The sequence below is a fragment of the Scyliorhinus torazame genome, chromosome 9, assembly GCF_047496885.1.
Source record: "Scyliorhinus torazame isolate Kashiwa2021f chromosome 9, sScyTor2.1, whole genome shotgun sequence".
Lineage (NCBI taxonomy): Eukaryota > Metazoa > Chordata > Chondrichthyes > Carcharhiniformes > Scyliorhinidae > Scyliorhinus > Scyliorhinus torazame.
In genome coordinates this window covers 82,893,393-82,917,179 of record NC_092715.1, presented here as the reverse complement: position 1 = coordinate 82,917,179, position 23,787 = coordinate 82,893,393, and the positions used below count along the sequence as shown (strand labels likewise).

Below are 23,787 nucleotides of genomic sequence, written 5' to 3'. Positions count from 1 at the left end.
CCAAGTTCCACCAAGTCCTAACAATGAGGTAGGACCGCAATGTTTGTGCAGGCTCACTGGCCATCTAGCTCCAGACACGCTCATATACTATGGCAGGAATACCTAGGGTCAGCAGGTTTTTATTAATTTCTGTTTGTCTACCACACCATTCAAGCCGAAAAGTGGGGCGTTAAGTGAAAATCTGATGGCTAATCACAAAAATTATATCTATTAAGATTTTTTTTTAAATAAGCCTTGTAACATCATAAATGATAACGATCTTTATTGTTGATTGGTAACACATGGGTAATTTTACATTTTTAATCTAATTAGATTTCATATGGGAAATCCCTCCAAAATAGGTCATCATAATTATACTCTCTTGGCACCAAATAACAAAGTTGCTTTTCTCATTTACAGTATCTGCTCGAATCTCACACATGGAAGCTGTTTGTCATAGAAGAATTAAAGTATTTTATTCCAGAACAATTTATTAGCTCACCAGATTGAATTGTGGGTCATGTTTTGGCATGACAACCACATTTTCTAAATCCATGAAAGGTTTGGCTTGATTATAGTGTATTTTTCACAGATTTGGAATATATATGCAAGTGCCTTTCTTTCTTCGATTAACATTTCGATACAAGCCAATAAATTATATGATATTCAAGTTTGTCCTTTATCTTTACAGTAAAGGAAAGCATAATTTAGCATAGTTTCTTCGAGAAAAATCTTACCAGAATTTAACAAAGTGTCAGGCTGAAAACTGGTGTGTAACTCTTCAGTTGCACAAACCAGCTTTCTCGCCAAATATTGATCATCTCTGGCACCTGGCAGTGCCAACCTGTGGGAATGGCCCTCTACTCCCCGGGGAGCTATACTTAACTCTCTGCCTCCAAATGCTTAACATTCTGCTAAACCTGTTGTAAACCTCATGTCGGTGAGGTATGAGTATTTAGTGAGGGGGGATCTTGTGGTGGGGGAGCCTGCTAATAATAGTTAAATACGTGTAATACCATTAAAATGATACACCCTTTGTGGGCGTAACCTCATGACGTTGCCGGCAAGGGGTGGGTGGGAAAATCAGGAAATGTGTGTCTGGATTCACATTCAGCGTGATCCTCCATTTCACCGGCAGCGCACTCACATCCGTGGATGGCCTGACAATGGGGGGTGCCCACAATCAGAAACCCCATTGGCCAGCTGACGGGACTGAGAAATCCGTCCACACCGCCAACCCGGGGACCATAAGACCAAAAGATAAAGGAGCAGAATTAGGCTATTCCGCCCATTGATGACAAGTGTGGGCTCAAAACCGCCCCATTCACTTTTCATAGAATGATAGAATTGGTACAGAAGGAGGCCATTCGGCCCACCCAGTCTGCACCGGCCCTTGGAAAGAGCACTCTACTTATGCCCACACCTCCATCCCATCCCCGTGTAGCCATCTGGGATGGCCACTTACAACCAGGAACAGAGAAGCTCGCAAAGCATGGCGGGTAAAATGGACAATGCGAGATTCAGGCAGGCTCAGAGCCTGAAATGTATATTTGCGAGTGAGGAATCCAGACGGTATCAAAACCCCGCCCAATTAGCATTTTTATGGACCGATTAGCATTTGATGGCCCATCTCCGCCAGACAAAGGACTGGTATTTGAGCGACCGGTACGGTCCTAGACATTTCGGCGCCACTCCCTGTACTAGGGAAGTGTAAACAACAGGGTCAGTGACTACTTGGGACATGCCCAGCCATCCAGCCATTTATTGGTTCGAATCGAACGCAATGATCAGGGATCGCCCATTTAGTGGGGTCCAAACTGAAGGACCGCCCAAAAGAGCGCGAAAACCCCCAAGCATAAGAAGAGAGTCCACCATGTGTTCGTCCTCTTTTGGACCTGGCGCCCCGGCACCAACCAGCTCCAATCACAGCACCACCAGAAGCAAGTCCAAGTTCAACTCCCGCTACCAGACAGATGATCCCAGCTGAGCAGCAGTTACTCCTGCAGACCCGATAGATCCAGAATTGAACAACGGCCACTGTTCCTCTGACCTAAGGCGGGTGCCTGAAGTTAAGTACAGGTTGTCTTAGTCGATAGGTGTAGTTAACTAGTAGTGTTTATGTTGCATGACTAATTGTGTGTAAATAAAGTACCCTTGACCTTGAACTAACTAACTGGTGTTTGGCTCTTTGCTCGATAGCCGATTGAACCTTGTGGTGGTATCATTTGATACCAGGCGACTCTGAGCATGAGAATATAGATATCAAAAGAAAAGAGGGCAAGCTCACTGATTGCCATAGTTCCAGCAGAGCCACAGTAAAGGCAACACCCGTAACCCAGTAATCCCACCTAACCGTTTGGGCACTAAGGGCAATTTAGCATGACCAATCCACCTAACCTAGTGGAGGAAACCGGAGCACCCAGAGGAAACTCACGCAGACATGGGGAGAACGTGCAGACTCCGCACAGACAGTGACCCAAGCCGCGAATCGAACCTGGGACCCTGGAGCTGTGAAGCAACAGTGCTAACCACTGTTCTACCGTGCCGCCCTCAGACAATCTCAGCAGGTCTTACAGCATCTGTGGAGAGAGAATGCAGCTAACATTTCAAGTCTGGATGACTTCGACACAGACTCAAAACATCCACTCTATTCTCTCTCCAAAGATTCTGAGGGAGTTTGAAAGGATATTTCACCTCAACAGGAAATCTAGAATTGCAGGGACAGTTGAACAATCAGGGTCTAACACAGAAATTGCTTCTTTCAGAGGTCCAGTAGCCGGTGGAATTCACTCCGTCAGTTTGTCATATAAGGATCGATTGAAGACTCTGGGTCTGTACTCGTTGGAGTTCAGAAGGATGAGGGGTGGTCTTATATTTTTATTTTTTTTTAAATAAATTTAGTGTACCCAATTCATTTTTTCCAATTAAGGGGCAATTTAGCGTGGCCAATCCACCTAGCCTGCACCTCTTTGGGTTGTGGGGGCGAAACCCACGCAAACACGGGGAGAATGTGCAAACTCCACATGGACAGTGACCCAGAGCCGGGATCGAACCTCGGACCTCAGCGCCGTGAGGCAGCAGGGCTAACCCACTGCACCACCGTGCTGCCCTGAGGGGTGATCTTATTGAAACTTTCAGGATACTGAGAGGCTTGGATAGAGTGGACGTGGAGAGGATGTTTCCACTTGTAGGAAAAACTAGAACCCAAGGCCACAGACTTAGACTGAAGGGACGATCCTTTATAACTGAGGAATGAGGAGAAATTTCTTCAGCCAGAGGGTGGTGAATCTGTGGAACTCTTTGCCGCTGAAGGCTGTGGAGGCTAAATAACTGAGTGTCTTTCAGACAGAGATAGATAGGTTCTTGATTAATAAGAGGATCAGGGGTTATTGGGAGAAGGCAGGCGAATGGGGATGAGAAACCTATCAACAATGATTGAATGGCGCAGCAGACTCGATGGGCCGAATGGCCTAATTCTGCTCCTATGTCTTACGATCTTATGGAAATCAGGGCCAGGATTTTACAGCCCCGTCATGACTTGTCTTGGTCCCGATTTCACAAAAGTCAAGTATGCATATTACTTCAACTTAGAGTACAGAAATAAAAACATTGGGTGCGATTCTCCCAGCCCCACGCCGGGTCGGAGAATCGCCGCAACCGCGCCACGCCGCCCCGACGCCGGTGCGCGATTCTCCGAGGTGCGGAAAATTGGCACCATTTGCGCCGCGCACTTGGCGCGGCACCGGTCACGGGCCTCTGTATGCGGCAGGACCGCCAATTCTCCGGTCCGGATGGGCCGAGCGGCTGCGCAGAAAAAGCAGAGTCCTGCCACCGCCGTCCACACCTGGTCGCTGCCAGCGTGAACTCTGCGTGAAGGGTCGGGGGGGCGGCCTGTGGGGGGGGGGGAGGGGGGCTCTGTCCCCGGGGGAGGCCTCCGATGGGGTCTGGCCCACGATCGGGGCCCACCTATCAGCGGGCCGTCCTCTTCCACCCCCCCCCCCCCCCCCCCCCGGGTCTACTTTGTTGCTCGTCCAGCCCCAGAGCCCCCGTGCCATGTTGCGTCAGGGCCGGAGCATTCAGCAAGGCTACCGCGCATGCGCATTGGCGCATCGCCACGGGTTGCCGCATCGCCACTGCGCATGCGTGGTTTGGCGCCACCCCCAGTGCGCCGCTGGAAGTAAGGCTGGAGCAGCGCGAACCGCTACAGCGCCGTGCTGACCCCCTGTGGGGGGACAGAATCGCTACTGCCCGTACCCATTTCGCGCTGTCGTGAAACACGACTGCGTTCACGACGGCGCGGACAATCTGTCCTGCGATCGGAGAGTCGCGCCCATTCTCTTCATAAATTCCTATTCATTCAGAGTCATTTCATTCACACTATCTGTTAATTTAAATTGAAATTTGCAAAAACAAACTTCATTCTGCTTTTATTAAAATTGCACCCTGCACACTACTGGATAATTGAGGTTTCTGGAAAAAGAAAACTTTCAATTAACAGGAACAGCAACTTGCATCTTTAACTTTCGACATCACCCTGGAGCACGCCAACAGGCATAATCTTAACTGCTGAGTCCAAGGAGATGTTAGGAGAGGTGATTAGAAACTTGATCAAAGAGCTGGGCTTTTAATGAGGAGATGGAGACGAGGGAATTGTAAAACTCGGGCCCTGTCCAGCTGAACACATGGTAACCACTGGCTTGACAGTGGGGCGGGGTTGGCAGTGAACAAAGTTGTAGGGGATGAAATGCCGAAGAGGCTAGGGTGACCATGTCACACTACTATCTGAGTGTAGGTAGAGTGGACTGCAGGCACTGTGACGGGAAAAAAGAATCCCAATGACCAGAGAATTCCGGCCAAAGTCGGTGCCCAATAATGTATGTTAGAACATTGGTGCAATTAAACAAGATGTTTGTATTTTACGGTTGCGAGTGTGTGTGTGTGTGTGGAGGGAATGTTTTTGTGACGGGGGCTCTCGGTCACATTATCTATCCCCTCCCTCAGATTGACTATGTGGGGCAATCTCGAAGGTAACCAGCTGCAATATTCTTGCTGCCTGCTCTATGAAGAAGATGGAAACTGGAGGGCCAGGTGCCACCTAGTCACCTGAGAGTTCTGGTCCTTTATACTGGTTAACTACATGAGTGCATGGTGAGGAGTCTCAAGGACAAATTCACAGCCTAAGAGGCAATAGCGCAAACTGTTGAAGGTCCATTTGATTGCAAGGACCTCTTTTTCCACAGTAGAGTAACTGATTTCACAGGAAAAGAGGTTTCTATTTAGGCGCAGGATAGGTTGCTCCTGCCCCTCTTGACCTTGAATGAGAATCGCTCCCAGTCCGACTGCAGAAGCATCTTTCTGGGCGAGGAATTTGTTTTATTGAAGTCTGCACTCCTCAGCACAGGTTGTGAGCATAAGTAACCCTGGAAGGACTTTTCACAGTCGTCATCCCATTTCTCTGGATTTCCTCCTGTTTTCATTGTAAGGTCAGGAAAGGGGCTGCAATTGTGGAAAACTGAGGAATGAAATGGCGATACCTGCCAATCACACCAAAGAAAAAGTTTATCTGAAGCTTTGTTTGAGACTGTGGGCTGGCCCTGTCTGACTCCAATTTGTTGAGCTGTGGACAATTAATTCCCTTCCCAAGTTCATATCCCAGGTATTTAGGGCGCGATTCTCCCAACCCCCAGCCAGGCCGGAGAATCGCCGCAACCGTGCCACGCCGCCCCGACGCCGGTGCACGATTCTCCAAGGTGCAGAGAATTGCCGCCATTTGCGTTGGCGCATTTGGCGCAGCGCTGGTCGCGGGCCGCTGTACGAGGCCTGGCTGCCGATTCTCCGGCCCGAATGGGCCGAGCGGCCATGCGGAAAAAACAGAGTCCCACCGGCACCATCCACACCTGGCGGGAACTCTGCGCGATGGGTCGGGGTGGCCTGTGGGTGCTGGAGGGGGGCTTTGTCGCCGGGGGGGGGGCCTCAGATGGGGTCTGGCCTGCGATCGGGGCCCACCGATCGGTGGGCCGGCCTCTTCCCCCCCCGGGCCTACTTTGTTGCGCATCCGGCCCCAGAACCCCCGCGCCATGCTGCGTCGGGGCCGGCGTGTTCCGTAAAGCCACCGCGCATGTGCGGATTGGCGCCGCCCCCAGTGCGCTCCAGGAAGTGAGGCTGGAGCGGCGTGAACTGCTCCAGAGCCGTGCTGGCCCCCTGTGGGGACCAGAATCGCTAGTGCCCGCGCCCGTTTCACGCCGTCGTGAAACGCGACAGCGTTCATCTGTCCCGTGATCAGAGAATCGCGCCCTTAGTCTCTGTCTTTGTCCATGCACATTTGTTTGTATCGAGGGTCAGCCCAGCTGCCTTGATGTCCTCCAACACTTTCTGCAGGTACAATAGATGCTCCTTCCAGGTGACACTAAAGATGACTACATCAGACAGATATGTTGCCGAGAATTTTTTGAAATTCTTCAACACTATATCCATCAGCCGCTGGAAGGTTGCTGGAGCTCCATGCAGCCTAAACAGCATAACCGTGAATTGGTATAGCCCAAATGGTGCTCGAAGTGCAGTGTAAGCTCTTGAAGCTGATGAAAGAGGTACTCACCAGTAGCCTTTACAGAGGTCAAAGGTGGTGATGAACTTAGACTTTCCTAGATGTTCCAAGAGCTCATCAATCCTGGGCATGGGATGTGCATGAAACTGGGACACAGCACTGACTTTCCGAAAGTCATGGCAGAAACACAAATCCCTGGGCTGGATTCGCCGCTGACGGGATTCTCCGTTGCGCCGGCAGCGCACCCACGCCCGGAGATTTCCCGACAGTGTGGGGCTGCCCACAATAGGAAACCCCATTGGCCAGCTGGCGGGACGGAGAATCCCGCCCCCTATCTTTCTTTGGCACCATCATTACCATTGGACTTGACCTCTTACTGTCAGAATGCTCCATTACTCCAGTTCAATTATTGTCTCTATTTCAGTCCTTACACCGTCCACCATCATTTCAGGGATGCTGTATGGTCGCTTTTGAATAGTAGTATTGCCCTTCAGGAAGATGGTGTGCTTAGTGAGACTTGTCCATCTTGTTTGACTTTGAAAGAGTTCAGGAAGGCCACAGAAAAAGATTTGCAGTTCTAGCTGCTGCCTTTCTTCCCGATGGGCCAATTATAGACCCTGGCATTTAGATTACACCTGTGACTCCATCTCTGTTATCTCCTCCTCTTCCCCCACCTGCAACACCATCAGGAACTTTTCTGATACATTTCTCTCCTTCCACTCTTTTCGTAAGTTGATGTGGTATATCTGTTTTGTTTTCTTTATGTCCGGTTAGGAAAACGCTTGCTACCTTTAATTAATCTGCGGAGCTATATAAATAAACAATCTGAAAATCCCCTTTGAAACTGCCTTGACCTGTCAATCAGAAAGCATTTCGAAGATAATAAGGCATCAAATTCACTGTGAACAATGGAGATCAAGGGCGCAATTCAAAGGAAACAAGTCTATGTCTGGTTTTGAGTATGTTTCGCAGGGTGTTTCTCAGCAGCTGCAATGCCAAAAGCACCCGGCACTTTGCCTTCATTTTACCTCGGGGAGCTTCTCTCGCCATGGACACAGTTGAATCATTTCCTTCTGGTTAGCCGAGCAGGAAAGGCTCCTCCCAGATTGGGACCCCATTTTGTCTGGCCGCCCCGATCCTACGCCCCTCCCATATCCCCCGCTTTCAACCTCCCCTGTTTTCGATGGTCCCTTTCCCTGACAACTTTGGACAGACTCCAGGGAACACCTCCTTACCACCCTCTCCACTTGGTAAGTCCCCCCGGACCAGGTCCCTGCAAGTGACAACCTGATGCCCGGGCACTATGGCACTGCCAGGGTGCTCAAGTGGTTCTATCAGGGGCTAGGCAGTGCCTGTGTGCCCAGGGGAGTGCCAGAGTGCCACCCTGCACTGTCTCTGACAATGCAGGGATCTTTAATGGCCCGAGTGACCCCTCTAGGTGCCATTACAACTGGCCCACATTTGTGGAAACCAATACTGAACAATGCCCCAGCGAGGTGTCCCAGGCACGGTCGTTATGTCTCGGGTACCGGGAGGATCTAACAAATGCATATTTAAATGAACCCAGTGGAGCACCTCAGCAGGCAAATGAGTAGGGTGTCCTGCCCGTCAATGAGATATAAAGCATCTCAAATCAGCTATTTGCATGGTCCCACCAGGCCGGCGCAGAAAGCCCTGGGCAGCACGGTAGCATAGTGGTTAGCACAATTGATTTACAGCTCCAGGGTCGCAGGTTTGATTCCCGGCTTGGTTCACTGTCTGTGCGGAGTCTGCACGTTCTCCCCGTGTGTGCATGGGTTTCTTCCGGGTGCTCCGGTTTACTCCCCCAGCCCAAAGATGTGCAGGTTAGGTGGACTGGCCATGCTAAATTGCCCTTAGTGTCCAAAATTGCCCTTAGTGTCGGGTGGGGTTACTGGGTTATGGGGATAGGGTGGAGGTGTGGGCTTGGGTAGGGTGCTCTTTCCAAGAGCCAGTGCATACTCGATGGGCCGAATGGCCTCCTTCTGCACTGAAAATTATATGAATATGAATTATAAAAGCTCGACGGAAATGTCGAAACCCGCTACAGCTGGAAGGGCAGGCACGGAAATTCTGTGAAACCCAATTTTGGACTGATGAGTTATTCTGCGGCTGATCGTAAACCCAGCTTCTAGCGGACAGACCCAGAGAATCCCAGTCCGTGTGCTCCTTGATTATTTGCAATTTGTTGAACATTAACTATGATCTGTAGCTGGAAATGTAAATGCACTGTGTTCATGATATCCTCCATTAATTACATCAGCACAAGGCTGAAGTTAATGTTCCTACTTGTTTGTGAACAAATTTGTAGTCTGAAATAATGTCCACTTAAAAATTGTGAGGCTTTGAATATTCCTTTAATGAAAGAACAAAAAGAAGTCCAAATCATAATTAGATTTAGATATTTTGGAACATTCCAAATTCTGTCCAAAGCGGAACATTTATACTGAAATATTTGCTGCTGTTGACTGTAAATTATTACATTTCAAACTAATTTGGAAATGAGTTGTAAACATTGAGGGGCATTGAGTTATTAGTTGGATTGGATTGGATTTGTTTTCTTGTCACTTGTATCGAGGTACAGTGAAAGGTATTGTTTTGCTTACAGTCCAGACAGATCATTCCATACATGAAAAGAAAAGCATAGGCATATATAAATGCGCAAAAATAAACATAGGGCATACATAAATACACAATGTAAATACATAGGCACAGGCATCGGGTGAAGCATACAGGAGTGCAGTATTAAATAGAGAAGATGTGTGAAGAGATCAGTTCAGTCCATAAGGGGGTCATTCAGAAGTCTGGTAACAGCGGGGAAGAATCTGTTTTTAGAACGTAGAACATAGAACATACAGTGCAGAAGGAGGCCATTCAGCCCATCGAGTCTGCACCGACCCACTTAAGGCCTTCCTTCCACCCTATCCCCGTAACCCAATAACCCCTCCTAACATTTTTGGTCACTAGGGGCAATTTATCATGGCCAATCCACCTAACCTGCACGTCTTTGGACTGTGGGAGGAAACCGGAGCACCCGGAGGAAACCCACATAGACACGGAGAGAACGTGCAAACTCCGCACAGACAGTGACCCAGCAGGGAATCGAACCTGGGACCTTGACGCTGTGAAGCCACAGTGCTATCCACTTGTGCTGCCGTGCTGTTTTTGAACCTGTTAGTGCGTGCTTTCATACTTTGTATCTCCTGCCCAATGGAAGAAGTGGGAGAGTGAATAACCCGGGTGGGAGGGGTCTTTGATTATGTTGTCCACTTTCCCAAGGCAACAGGAGGTGTAGACAGAGTCAATGGATGGGAGGAAGGTTTGTGTGATGGACTGGGCTGTATTCACGACTCTCTGTAGTTTCTTACGGTCTTGGGCCGAGCAGTTGCTATACCAGGCTGTGATGCAGCCAGATAGGGTGCTTTCCATGGCGCATCTTTAAAAATTGGTAAGAGTCAATGCGGACATGCCGAATTTCCTTAGTTTCCTGAGAAAGTATGGGCGCTGTTGTGCTTTCTTGGTGGTAGCATTGACGTGGGCGGACCAGGACAGATTGTTGGTGCTGTGCACACCTAGGAATTTGAAGCTGTCAACCATCTCCACCTCGGCCCCATTGATGCAGACAGGGGTGTGTACAACACTTTGCTTCCTGAAGTCAATGACCAGCTCTTTAGTTTTGTTGACATTGAGGGAGATACTGTGGTCATTGCATCACTCCACTAGGTTCTCTATCACACTCCTGTACTCTGACTCATCGTTGTTCGAGATCCAACCCACTACGGTCGAGTCATCAACAAATTTGTAAATGGAGTTGGAACCAAATTTTGCACACAGTCATGTGTGTATAGGGAGTATAGATTTATTCCTTTACAAATTGGCTTGAATATATAAATATTGAGGCAAATTCTGCGAATGATCACTGATGTACACAGCTCTTAATGACTGCATTCAGGGGCGACATTCTCCGACCCCCCGCCGGGTTGGAGAATCGCCGGGGGCTGCCGTGAATCCCGCCCCCGCCGGTTGCCGAAGTCTCCGGTACCGGATATTCGGCGGGGGCGGGAATCGGGCCGCGCCGGTTGGCGGGCCCCCCCGCTGGATTCTCCGGCCCGAATGGGCCGAAGTCCCGCCGATAAATTGCCTGTCCCGCCGGCGTGGATTAAACCACCTTTTGAACGGCGGGACAAGGCGGCGCGGGCGGGCTCCGGGGTCCTGGGTGGGGGGGCGCGGGCAGATCTGGCCCCAGGGGGTGCCCCCATGGTGGCCTGGCCCACGACCGGGGCCCACCGATCCGCGGGCGGGCCTGTGCCGTGGGGGCACTCTTTCCCTTCCGTCTCCGCCATGGTCTCCACCATGGCGGAGGCGGAAGAGACTCCCTCCACTGTGCATGCGTGGGAAACTGTCAGCGGCCGCTGACGCTCCCACGCATGCGCCGCCCGGGGATGTCATTTCCGCGCCAGCTGGCGGGGCAACAGAGGCCGTTTCCGCCAGCTGGCGGGGCGGAAATTCCTCCGGCGTCGGCCTAGCCCCTCTTTGTATACCTCTATCTGGTCGCCACACTACCAGAAGGATGTGGAGGCTTTAGAGAGGGTGCAGAAGAGATTTACCAGAATGTTGCCTGGTATGGAGGGCATAAGCTATGAGGAGCGATTGAATAAACTCGGTTTGTTCTCACTGGAACGAAGGAGGTTGAGGGGCGACCTGATAGAGGTATACAAAATTATGAGGGGCATAGACAGAGTGGATAGTCAGAGGCTTTTCCCCAGGGTAGAGGGGTCAATTACTAGGGGGCATAGGTTTAAGGTGAGAGGGGCAAAGTTTAGAGTAGATGTACGAGGCAAGTTTTTTACGCAGAGGGTAGTGGGTGCCTGGAACTCACTACCGGAGGAGGTAGTGGAGGCAGGGACGATAGGGACATTTAAGGGGCATCTTGACAAATATATGAATAGGATGGGAATAGAAGGATACGGACCCAGGAAGTGTAGAAGATTGTAGTTTAGTCGGGCAGTATGGTCGGCACGGGCTTGGAGGGCCGAAGGGCCTGTTCCTGTGCTGTACATTTCTTTGTTTGTTCTTTGTCTTTGTTTAATGTTGGGGCTCGGCCCCCAAAGATGCGGAGCATTCCGCACCTTTGGGGCGGCGCGATGCCCGTCTGATTGGGCGCCAGTCGGCGGACATCACGTCGTTTCAGGAGAATTTCGCCCCAGATCTCTGCAATAAAATGAACAACATGGCAATTCAGAAAATGCCGGGAGTTTTATTTTGTTTTACCTGTATGTAATTCTATTTAATACTCAGCAATAGTGTGGTAAATATTTTGACGTGGCTTAATAGGTAATATTTTTGAATATACAAATAAGGCTAGAACTTACAAATGCTGCTTTGATGAACAAAATATTTTACATAGAGATAGCTGAAAAGTCACTGTTTCATCAGGGCAGCACAGTAGCATGATGGTTAGCACAATTGCTTCACAGCTCCAGGGTCCCAGGTTTGATTCCCGGCTTGGGTCACTGTCTGTGCGGAGTCTACACGTTCTCCCCGTGTCTGCGTGGGTTTCTCTGGGTGCTCCGGTTTCCTCACACAGTCCAAAGATGTGCAGGTTAGGTGGATTGGCCATGCTAAATTGTCCTTAGTGTCCAAAAAGGTTAGGTGGGGTTACTGGGTTACGGGGAAGGGGTGGAGGCATGGGCTTAAGTAGGATGCTCTTTCCAAGAGCCGGTGCAAGCTCAATGGGCCGAATGGCCTCCTTTTGCGCTGTAAATTCTATGATCTATTTTCTATTAAACAGAAGCTTGGACAATTTTTTCTTCTCAAAAAGCTGATGGAACATAGGAATTAAGATCAGAATTAGGCAATTTAGTCCCTCGAGCCTGCTCTGCTATTCAATCAGGTCATGGCTGATCTCTTCCAGGTCTCAAATCCATCTCCCTGCCTGTTCCCCATATCCATTTAACCCATTTTTAAAATCAGAATTATACCTATCTCCTTCTTGAAACCACTTCATGATTCAGACACCACCACATTATAGGGCAGCGGGTTCCACAAATTCACCACCCTCTGTGAGAAGTAGTTCCTCCTCATCTCAATTTTAAATCTATCGCCTTTCAACTTATATCTGTGACTTCTCGTTCTAGATAGCCCCACAAAGTGGAACATAGCGGCACGGTAGCACAGTGGTTAGCACTGTTGCTTCACAGCACCAGCGACCAGGGTTCGATTCCCGGCTTGGGTCACTGTCTGTGCGGTGTCTGCACGTTCTCCCCGTGTCTGCATGGGTTTTCTCTGGGTGGGTGCTCTGGTTTCCCCCCCCACAAGTCCCGAAAGACATGCTTGTTAGGTGAATAGAACATTATGAATTCCCCCTCAGTGAACCCGAACGTGCGCCGGAATGTGGCGATTTTCACAGTAACTTCATTGCAGCGTTAATGTAAGCCTACTTGTGACACTAATAAAGATTATTATATGGTCGACGTTTACTTTATCAATCCCTTTTAGTATTTTGTATACCTCAATGAGATCCCCTCTCATTCTTCTAAACTCCAGCGAGCATAAGCCCAAACTGTTCAATCTCTCCTCATATGTCAACTCTTTCATCCCTGGAATCAATCTGGTGAACCTCCTCTGGACTGCCTCCAATGCCACCACATCCTTCCTCAAATAAAGAGACCAAAACTGGACACAGTACTCCAGATGTGATCTCACCAACACCCTGTACAATTTCAACAATACTTCTCAACTTTTATAATCCAGATCTTTTGCAATGAACACTAACATTCCATTTGCCTTTCTAATTACATACTGTACCTGCATACTGACTTTCTGCAATTCATTAAGAAAGACACCCAGGCACTCTGGCCACAATAATTTTGAATTTGTTTTCCATTTGGATACTAATCTGCCTTTCTATATTTTCGGCCAAAATGGATAACCTCACATTTATCCACATTAATCCTCATCTTGCAAATTTTGGCCCATTCTCCTGCCTTATCTATATCTGTCCATAAACCCCTATGTCCTCTTTACCCTGCTTTCCCAACTATTTTAGTATAATCCGTAAATTTTGCTGTGTTACACTCTGTTCCTGCTTGCAGATCATTTATATAGATTGTAAACAGTTGAGGTCCGAGGACTGACCCCTGCGGTACCCACTGGTTACAGTTCACCAGCCAGAGAAGGACCCATTTATGGCGACCCTTTGCTTTCTGTCAGTCAGCCAATCCTCAATCCAATCTAGTACTCTAACCCTAATCCCCTGCGATCTCACCTTCTAGATCAGTCTTTTCTTCAGCACTTTGTCAAACGCCTTCTGGATGTCTAGATAAACCACATCCACACATTTTCCATTATCCATCTTGCTGGTTACATCCTCAAAGTACTCTCTCTTAACCTGGAAATGTTTTATATTTCACATTTCTCCCACTTTTAGATTGATCTTCTTGTTCCAACTAAAATGACTGGTATAATCACCCAAGGTGCAAAAGACTTTGGACACATACAATTTGTGGGTTCTTACAAAATAGCGTACAGTAATGATGGAAGGAACTGGTCTATTTATAAAGACGTAAAACAACGAAAGGATAAGGTGAGTTTTGGAAATATCCACATATTGATATGACATGATTCACAAAACCTTAGTTTCTGTAGGATTTATGAAAATTTGGTTTCTCATTCTTATTTATTTTTCAATGTGCAATTAAGATAATCAAATGGGTGACCCATCCAGTGTTTTGTTTTTATGAAGGTAAGTGACAAAACCTTGGTTTTAATACCTTGGTGCTAAAGTCTACAGCACTACTGATGATTCCCTGACAAATTTGCCATTTAAGACAGCCTCAGGCAAACATCCAATACAAAGTGAGGGATCTATTTGCAAAAGATGAAGGTCCTCACAGCGATAAAGTTGATTGTTATTGGCAACTGGACTAGCCAAACATTGTTTGAACTAAAGCCATTGCAAAATGTCAAGATCCATTATTAGTTTAATCTTGACGAATCAGCTCCGGTGTCATGGTCATGAAATTGAAAAGACTCAGGATCCGTGATCATCTATCTTTGAAGGATACATCGAAGAGGGATTTACGGACTTTGCATTTGTGTTGCTACATCAGTAGCCAATAATCTCTATACCTTGGCTGAGCAAAATTTTGGGATCAGTTGGCGTGAGAATACAATTGTAGTTAGAATGTCCCCTGAATTAGTGGTTCAGTTCAGTCTCTGATGTAATACATTTTCATTTTTTATTCCTGCTCCAAATAAATGTCGAAAAGAACAAGGGAAAATCATCTGAATGTTGAAAGGGTTTCCTTATAGTATCCAAACCAAACAACAAAATGATCAGGGGGTTGGATAGGGTGGACAGTGAGAGCCTTCTCCCGCGGATGGATATGGCTGGCACGAGGGGACATAACTTTAAACTGAGGGGTAATAGATATAGGACAGAGGTCAGAGGTAGGTTCTTTACGCAAAGAGTAGTGAGGCCGTGGAATGCCCTACCTGCTACAGTAGTGAACTTGCCAACATTGAGGGCATTTAAAAGTTTATTGGATAAACATATGGATGATAATGGCATAGTGTAGGTTAGATGGCTTTTGTTTCGGTGCAACATCGTGGGCCGAAGGGCCTGTACTGCGCTGTATTGTTCTATGTTCTATGTTCTATGTAAAGGTTAGACCGTCCAGTGAACTACTGAATGCCTTTGGGAATGAAAATCAATCAGCATACCATTGGATTACAGGGTTATTGTTGCCTGCTGATGAAGAGAGAGTGTGATCCTCCTCTTGAGTTAAATGTTATAATATAGAGCAACACAAACAAGTAATCCCTATACTTATATCGTATATACAGCATAGAAACAGGCCCAATTAGACTGTGGTACCGTTTGTACATCTTCTGAGTCCTCTTCCATTCCATCTACTACTCAGCCTTTCAACTTATCTTTTGCTTTTCTCTGACTTACTTGTCTACTCCCCTTTTGATAGCATCTAAGCTTGGGCGGAATTTTCCTTTTTTTCTTCTAAGTGCTGGGTCAGGTAAGGAGTGTGACACACAACTCGTCAGCAGCACAGCCAGTTTTTCTCACCATATTGTCCAGCACTTAGAAAAAAGGAATGCTGGAGGCGTGTCCCATGCCATCAAGCTGGTTGGGCAAGGCCAGAAAGAGCTGGCAATATCAGGTTTCCAGAAAGTATATCCCAATCACTGATTATCAAAAAAGGTGGACAAGCCCCTTCCCCTCCCCACGCCATGTACACTTGGAATCTCCCCCCCCCCCCCCACCACAGATACAGAGGAACCCCCCACCCCACCCAACGGATGGAGAGAGCCCCCTACCCCAATAGGTATCTCCAGAGAGGACCCCCAGGGGGCAGTGCCAGGGTATTGTCCATGCACGTCACTCTCCCCCAGGATCCAGGGTCCGTAACTACCTGTGCAGCCCAACAGATTCCCTTCACCTGGTTCCCATTTTAAAAAACTTGTTGTAAATCTTGCCGACATGACGTCACATCGAGAAGGAAGAGATCCTAATGCGGGGGGAAAATACAGTGGGGAAGCTTGTTCATGAGATGTAACTGTATTTAGTTGAGGTTCCTGAGCTTCCTGGATGGGACCCTCATTATATCAGTAGTGAGGTGGGGGGGCAGGGACAATCGTATCCTGAGGTCTTGCCACTGAGATTCTCAGTTTTGGCCTCTCATGGGATTTTGATCCCGCCTCGCCATTTGCACCCACCGCAAATGCAGGTACAAAATCACGGCCTCTGAGTCAATATACTTATTCTTATTTTCCATTAGATCGATCAGTGACTATCTTGCATTTATGTAGTTTGGATTCACCCACAGCTGGAAGCATTCTTTCCGCTTCTGTTCACAATTTTAAAGATCACTTCTGGAATCTTAATATTTCTTTTTCTTGCAACATATACTGTAGATGTTCATGTTTATTAGTGGACCAGGGAGGGGCCACATTGTTTGATTAGCAATAACACATTTTATTTTTCAATTGGCAGGTTTTCCAAGGTAACTTTGATAATGACACCCACAGAAAAAATGTAATAGATCCTCCTATTTACGCACAATATATTAGGATCTTGCCCTGGTCATGGTACGGCAGAATCACTCTGCGGACGGAGTTACTGGGATGCACCGAAGAGTGATGAATACTGGCTACTGTCAAGAAAGTTATCACTGTCCTCAAAATATCTCAACAAAAACTGCACAAACCTGTAAGATATTAAAGGGTTGTCATGAACAAGTGTTCAGTTTGTGATAGACACGAGTCAAGTTAGTCGGTCAAGGCCTGTCCTTTATCAGACTTTCATATGGTGATTTTTCTTCCTTAGAAGTTTATTTTCATGTGTTTTGTTAATTTATACATAATGAAGTAGATCTTTATAATTGCAGACATTTGTGTCCCCTCTCCTTCACCCCCAAGTTTGATCGGTATGCTTTGGACTAAACTTTCTAATCATTATTACAGATGCCAATATTGTATCTTATTTATTATAAACATCTTGTTCTCTTTGGCTCTTAAGAGTGATAAGCTTCTCATACTCCAGTTCCGTTGCTCATTGTCATGACTATCAAGATGTTCCAGACATTAAATCAATTGATTGAACACTGACACCGCTTTCATTTTTCAAATTGTGCATGTCCTACATTGTAAGAGACTGAAAATCCTTATTAAGGTGCCATTTTCCCCACATGCATGAATTATGCTTACACACCTTCCTACTTCCAAACTTCTGAATGAAAATGTATGTATTGGACATGTAATTAAAATGCTGATGGTGGAAACCAGTAAAGGTATATTAGGTTACTGTAATACATAAAAATAATTCGGCAAGAAAATGTGTGACCCTGAAGATACAAGAACAATAACTCCATGAATTCACAAGAGCATAAATGAAAATGTGTGGGTACACATCAACCACTTTTTGTTTGTGGTGCATGTAAGGGTTCAAAGTCTTTATATTACTGTGCACCATGTTTGCATTTCCAACTTAAATTATTTTGTTACACCTTTTATTTTTTATGAAAAGAGAAGAAATGTAAGGAAAATAAATAATTTTTAAGTCTGTTTTAAGTTTGAGGGAGCTGTTGCAACATGAGTTGTCTGCCCAGTCTCGATCTCTTCAGTTCTGTTATGATTTAGATAAATGTAAAATGACCTCTGTATATCGATGAATGCATTACATGATGTCATTGTAGCTCACTCAGTTTGAGTCATTTGTTATTTATTAACTTGATGCACACCCCAGTGTTTAAATTCTGCAACACAGCAAATTAAATGATAACAAATTTATTCACACTGATGTAATACAGCAATGATTCAAATGGTGTTGTATGATACCTACAGAATTTAACTACTGGTGTACTAACTCCAGCATTGTCTAATCGCAATGTTTCTTATATTTAATTATCAATATCTTTTTAAAGCACTTTTATTTCCGACTAAAAAATAATGTAGTATAATGGCACTACACTTTCAAAAATTCAGAGTGTATGGATGGAAGGCATCTGTGTTCTTATAGAGGAAAAGGATCATGTAGTGTATAGAATAAGCCTTATTTACTGGGATTCCTAAATTATTCATCACTTGAATATATGTGTTTATATTACATATCTAACATTAATGAGCATTTCAAATGTGCACCATTTTGTTGTAAGATAACAAAAGTAAACCATGTGTTTGGCAGTTCTGTTAGTTGTTGCCTCTGTCAATGAAACAAAGTTTTCACATGTGGCGCTGTCATTTATAGCTATCATATTGTATAGGCACATGACTGTAAAGCTTGCAAAAATATCAGATTGGATACTCCAGTCAATATTACACTTTTTAATGCCCCACAATAGTAATTTTCATCTTGTTCTTGGATAGAATGGCAAAAAAGCTTCAGAGCTTGAGTAATAATGAGTGTAGGTAGTTTGAAAGTCAAACCACAAACTTAATTACAACCCTAATGCACCTTATTTCTGTAACCCTGATTTGAGAACTAAGATTGCAAGCCTGTTGTATCACATCAATTCTTATGCTGTTGTCCAGATATGATTACGCCCATGACTATATAATGATGTTAATGTTAAACCTTATGCAGAACATTGGTAATCCTATTTCCATGCAGGTAATTTAGAAGGGAAGAATTTTTTAGAAATTGCGCCTTCATTGTCATTGCTATAATTTCATAAGTCTGGTAATGTTTACTATTTCTCAGTTTAACCATAGCAGCTTTACAGATCTTTTAATTTTTACAAGAGGTAATATAGATTAGATTATTTTGTATTTTTCCAAATCTCTCCAGAGCTGCAGTATCTTTTTTACTGTGTCTCCAAAGGCTGATCTCTTAATGAATATTGAAAGTGATATCTATCCAATGACTGAGATTCAGCAGTACCCTGTTCAAATTCAATTTGAATAATTGAGCTCTACTGCTTAGAGTTGTGTTGGATACTGAATACGGTACATTTGTGAACATTTTATTCATTGCTTTTATGGCAAGCTTGAAAAATATTGATGTTACAAGCCCTACACAAAATTGATTTGGAACCAAGAATCGATTAGTCTGGCATTTATAAAGCTACATTTACATATTTGTCGTGCTGAGAAGGAGGCTAACACAATCAAGAAGGAGGTTAACACAATAACATTTTATAGGGGAAGGTGAACCTTTCTCAGAAGAAAGCACTGCAATAAGGTTTACGCAGTTTTCTTTTTCACTGATGTGGATAATTTTAAATTGGCTCTGTGAAGGACCACAAAAGATATACTTTAGCTGTAACATTGTGAAAGAACAGAGGATTTCTGGAGGAATCAATTTTACTACAAGCAGTTCAAACTACTAGCATGTCTCTGATTGTACAGCAGTCGCAGTTCCTGCGATGCACTGAGTGACTCAAGAATGTATTAAAATGTAAATGAAATTAAAGGGAAAGTCAACTATCAAAATGATATTGGGTATAGAGTTTGAACGGATTAAATTAAGATTTACACTTTAGATTGAATTAGCATGCCAGATAATAAATTCAATGCCATTTTTGCAGCTGTTCCCAGTATCCCCCCCCCCCCATTAAAATATCATTCCACCATTCAGCCTGGCTTTATATATTCTTTTTCTTATATCTTGTTTTAAGTTGACTGACATCTTTCAACAGATGTACTTTTATGCAGCTGGGTTTTTGGTTGAAGCAAAGCCTTTTTTAAATGAGTTGAAAATTCTCAAAGAAAGTATGAAGGGAATGTGTATGTTCATCCAAAGATGTGCATGTTAGGTGGATTGGCCATGCTAAATTGCCTCTTAGTGGCCAGAGATATGCAGGTTATGTTTTGGGGTTGTGGGGTGGATGGGGGAGTGGACATGGATAGGCTGCTCATTCAAAGGGCCGGTGCAGACTCGACGGGCCGAATGGCCCTCTTCTGCACTGTATGAATGTTAATAAATTAAACTTTCCATTTTCTTTGTGACAAACTGAATTTTTTGTTTTATTATCCATGTTATAGTGATAATACCATGGGCACTTACTTGATAAAAAGCATATATCCTTCAATTACATTTTGCCTCCCTGATGAATTCTCAGTAATATATATAATAATATAATATAATAATCGCTTATTGTCACAAGTAGGCTTCAATGAAGTTACTGTGAAAAGCCCCCAGTCGTACATTCCGGCACCTGTTCGGGGAGGCCGATATTTCCTTTTTTTTCCCCCACTATTCCCTTTCTTTGCCTTTCCCATTTCAGGAAAGTAATCTCACCAGTTACTTTTTCCTGTAGCCAGTCTTTAAATTCCAACTACTTGTAAATGGAAAAAGTTCTATTAATACCATGTACTTTTTCAAAGATGTGTTAGCTTGTCTTTTTTTATCAACCTATAGCATCCCCTGAGATCTTATTCAATGCTACGTGCCTCGGCAATTAAGAGAACAGTGAATACAGTGTACCTCAGCTCACACATTTAGGCTAATGGTGCGCAAAAGAGGAACTTTTGAATATCTTTATCCATTTTTCTCTTGCCTTCCCACTCTGAAGGACAAAGAGTATTGAGCCATCAAATGACACATGAAGAAACATCCTTTGGGGAATTGAAATAAATCAATTTCTGTAACAATTTATTCATTAGAAACAAGCCTGCAGACATATGTCATCAAGGTTATGGAAAATCTATACAAAATATACTAACTTATCCCTCAGAAGCCTACTTTACAATCCTTTGCCTCTGAACAAAGGAAAGAATACTTTGCACTTGAAAGATACAGCTGCAGGTGCACATAACCAAGAAAGAACACCCAGTTCTCCAGGCCAGATTTTGGCAACTGAGGTGGATGGTTCGAGTTTGGAAATTTCCCACCTCAGTAAAAATTACCCTGATATACACAATCCTGCTAGCCCCCAGCAAATCAGTATGAGGGGCCATGGGGAGTGGCTGGGGTGCATGTTTTGGCATTGACTTGACAGGGGTGTATGGAAGGGGCATTGGGGCATGGATAAGACCTTTTGAACTTTTAAACGGTTCCGGAGTCCAGACTATGGTTCATGTGGGGGGTGGGGGCATTAACCACAAGACATGAGGAAGCTGGTTCAACTTCACGAAAAGTGTGAGGAGCTAGGAGATGCCTATCCCGACAATGGAGCCAGCCGAGTTAGGAGTGCAGGGTGCGGAGTGAAAATTGGAGGTGTTGAAACAAGGGCAGGAATTGTGGGATTGGGTCCCACGCACCATTTTTAAATGTCTCAAAATTCATTCTGACTCCTCAAATATCTGGACAATAGAGTCTTGGGGACAGAGGCTGATTTTACCTGTGCCAACTCTTCGAAAGAGCTATTCAACTAGCTCCACTTCCCTACACATTACCCATAGCCCAGCAAATGTTTCCTTAACAAGTATATGCCCATTCCCTTTTGAAAGTTAATATTGGATCTGCTTCCCCATTCTTTCAGATACAGCATTTTGTATTGTAAAAAGTCACTGCATAAATAAAATTATCATCTGTCGTCTGGTTCAATTAATTATCGCATAAATATTCAAGCACTGTGGATGAAGTGACCTCCTGTGCTCCATAATTCTATGTCCTCTGGTCACCCACTTGCCCGTGAAAACAGATTTGATCATGTTACTCTATAAAAGCATTCATAATTTTGCACATCTTTAAAAGAAAAATTGGAAAATTATCAAATTATTGACAAAGCTTGCCAATGAGAAAATTTGTGAGTAATCTTTCTGGTAAATTATTGGAGTAAAATTTCCACGGTTCCCTGATTTTCCATTGTAAATTTGGTGGAAGATTGTTGGAAGCCACAGATAAATGTTTATGTCACTTGTCCCAATCTTCCGTTGATAGCTCGCTGAAGTTATGGTGGATGGATGGGAGAATCCTGATCAAATTATTTACAAATGGCAGCACGGTGGCACAGTGGGTTAGCCCTGCTGCCTCATGGCGCGAGGTCCCAGATTCGATCCCGGCTCTGGGTCACTGTCCGTGTGGAGTTTGCACATTCTCCCCGTGTTTGCGTGGGTTTTGCCCCCACAACCCAAAGATGTGCAGGAAGGTGGATTGGCCACACTAAATTGCCCCTTAATTGGAAAAAATGAATTGGCTACACTAAATTGAAAATAACAAAAAAATATTCACAAATTATACCTAAAGTTGGGAACAGACTTGCTATATTGAAAATGCAGTTTGGGGTCATTCACATAACCTGTTACCAAATTGCTTTCCTCAAAAATACCAAAAAAAGCAAAAGAAGGCACTATTCAGAGCCAAGAAAGAAACCTCATGCAATTCAAAAATACAAGTCTCTTCTGAATTGCTTCAGTATATTTATCAACTTAACCAACCTGTTTGTGGAATACTTTGAAAAATAGTTAAAGTGAGTCAAAATATTAAAGCTGTTGCCAAAATGAATAATTGCGTCAGTAATTTATGCAAAATACTTTAAAAAGATGTATTAGCATTCTGTGACTTGTTCAAGGGAAAATATTTGTGTTTACTGATATCTCATTCAAGAAATTTCCGTGACAGAAGTTGACTTTCCCTTCCAGGACAATACAATAAGGCCTGAAGTGAGATTTTAACTTCAAGGACTTGATGGGCTCGTTTTATTGTTGTACAAAAATACTTAACGGTATATTAAACAAAACGTGGCTTAAGACCCGTCAGCAAGCTTTAAAAAACATAAATTATGTGATAGGGATGAAATAACCACTGCAATCTTAGCAACTGTGTAATACAACTCTTGTTTTTGTATTAGGCTCCAATTCTGATGGTTAACGCAAAATCAGTACAAGCTTGTATGTTCTTCAGATTAACAATAAAACTTTGAAACATCCACATTTTGTGAAATGTGTTTTGTATTGATTTATCGATCATGGGATATAATTGTTGGTAAGGGTTGTTATTCTAACACTTGCAGTGGGTGAAAGCAATAACCACTGATAAAACTGGTCAGTGGTGATAGTAAACTACTGGCAACTGGTTAGTGGTGATAGTAAACTGCTCGCACGATTCAACTAATTGGGAACAAAGTCCCATAGCGTAGCTTTTAGCCACATGTTTCCCAACACTCACAGAGCCGAGAAACACATGGCTGTACAACACAACTCGCTTTGTATAAGGGGCCTCAGCGGGAAGTGCGCAATCGCGGCTGCACACAGCCCCATTTTTGTAGGGAGAGATCCGCACAACATTTTTAAATGGCATCCCCATCTCCAAAATGCCTAAGCCTGAACGCACAATGGGAGGATCCCCAGCCTCCTTTCCTACCAATCTTTGTGTCATCGGCAAATTTGGCAACCAAGTCATATAAATCGTAAACAGTTGTGGTCCCAGCATTGATCCCAAAGGCACTCCACTCGCTCCACCTTGCTAACCTGATAAAGACCCAATCATGCCTACTTCCTGCTTCCTGTTAGTCAGCCAATCTTCTATCCATGCCAATATGTTACCCGCTAAATTATGAGCTTTCGTTTTCTACAGTAACCTTTGATGTGGCACTTCATAGATATCTAAGTACAGGACATCCACAGCACATGTTACTTCCTCAAATAACTCCAATAAGTTGCTGAGACATGGGGCTGCATTCTCCGGTCGCTGACGGCAAAATCTTGTTCGATGAACAGCCGGAGAATCCGAGTTCCCCACCAAATCGGGGATGGTGCCGCTTTTGCGATGCACGCCACGTATCGACGGCCTTACGACATTGCCCGATACCCCGCCCCGACCGGCTGAGTTCCCGACGGCATGGGGCACA

The 23,787-nt window shown here is 45.0% G+C and overlaps 1 protein-coding gene across 4 annotated transcripts in view; it reads left to right on the top strand.

Annotated features, from left to right (window-relative positions):
* LOC140429355 (EGF-like repeat and discoidin I-like domain-containing protein 3) overlaps positions 1-22,868 on the top strand; it is a 387,531-nt gene extending 364,663 nt beyond the window's left edge. For all 4 annotated transcript variants that reach the window (XM_072516224.1, XM_072516223.1, XM_072516222.1 and 1 more), the window contains 2 exons: positions 13,971-14,126; positions 16,551-22,868. In XM_072516224.1, the coding sequence (XP_072372325.1) occupies positions 13,971-14,126; positions 16,551-16,697 (303 nt within the window). In that variant the 3' untranslated portion in view covers positions 16,698-22,868. The remainder of the gene's footprint in view (positions 1-13,970; positions 14,127-16,550) is intronic.
* The last annotated feature ends 919 nt before the right edge of the window (positions 22,869-23,787 follow it).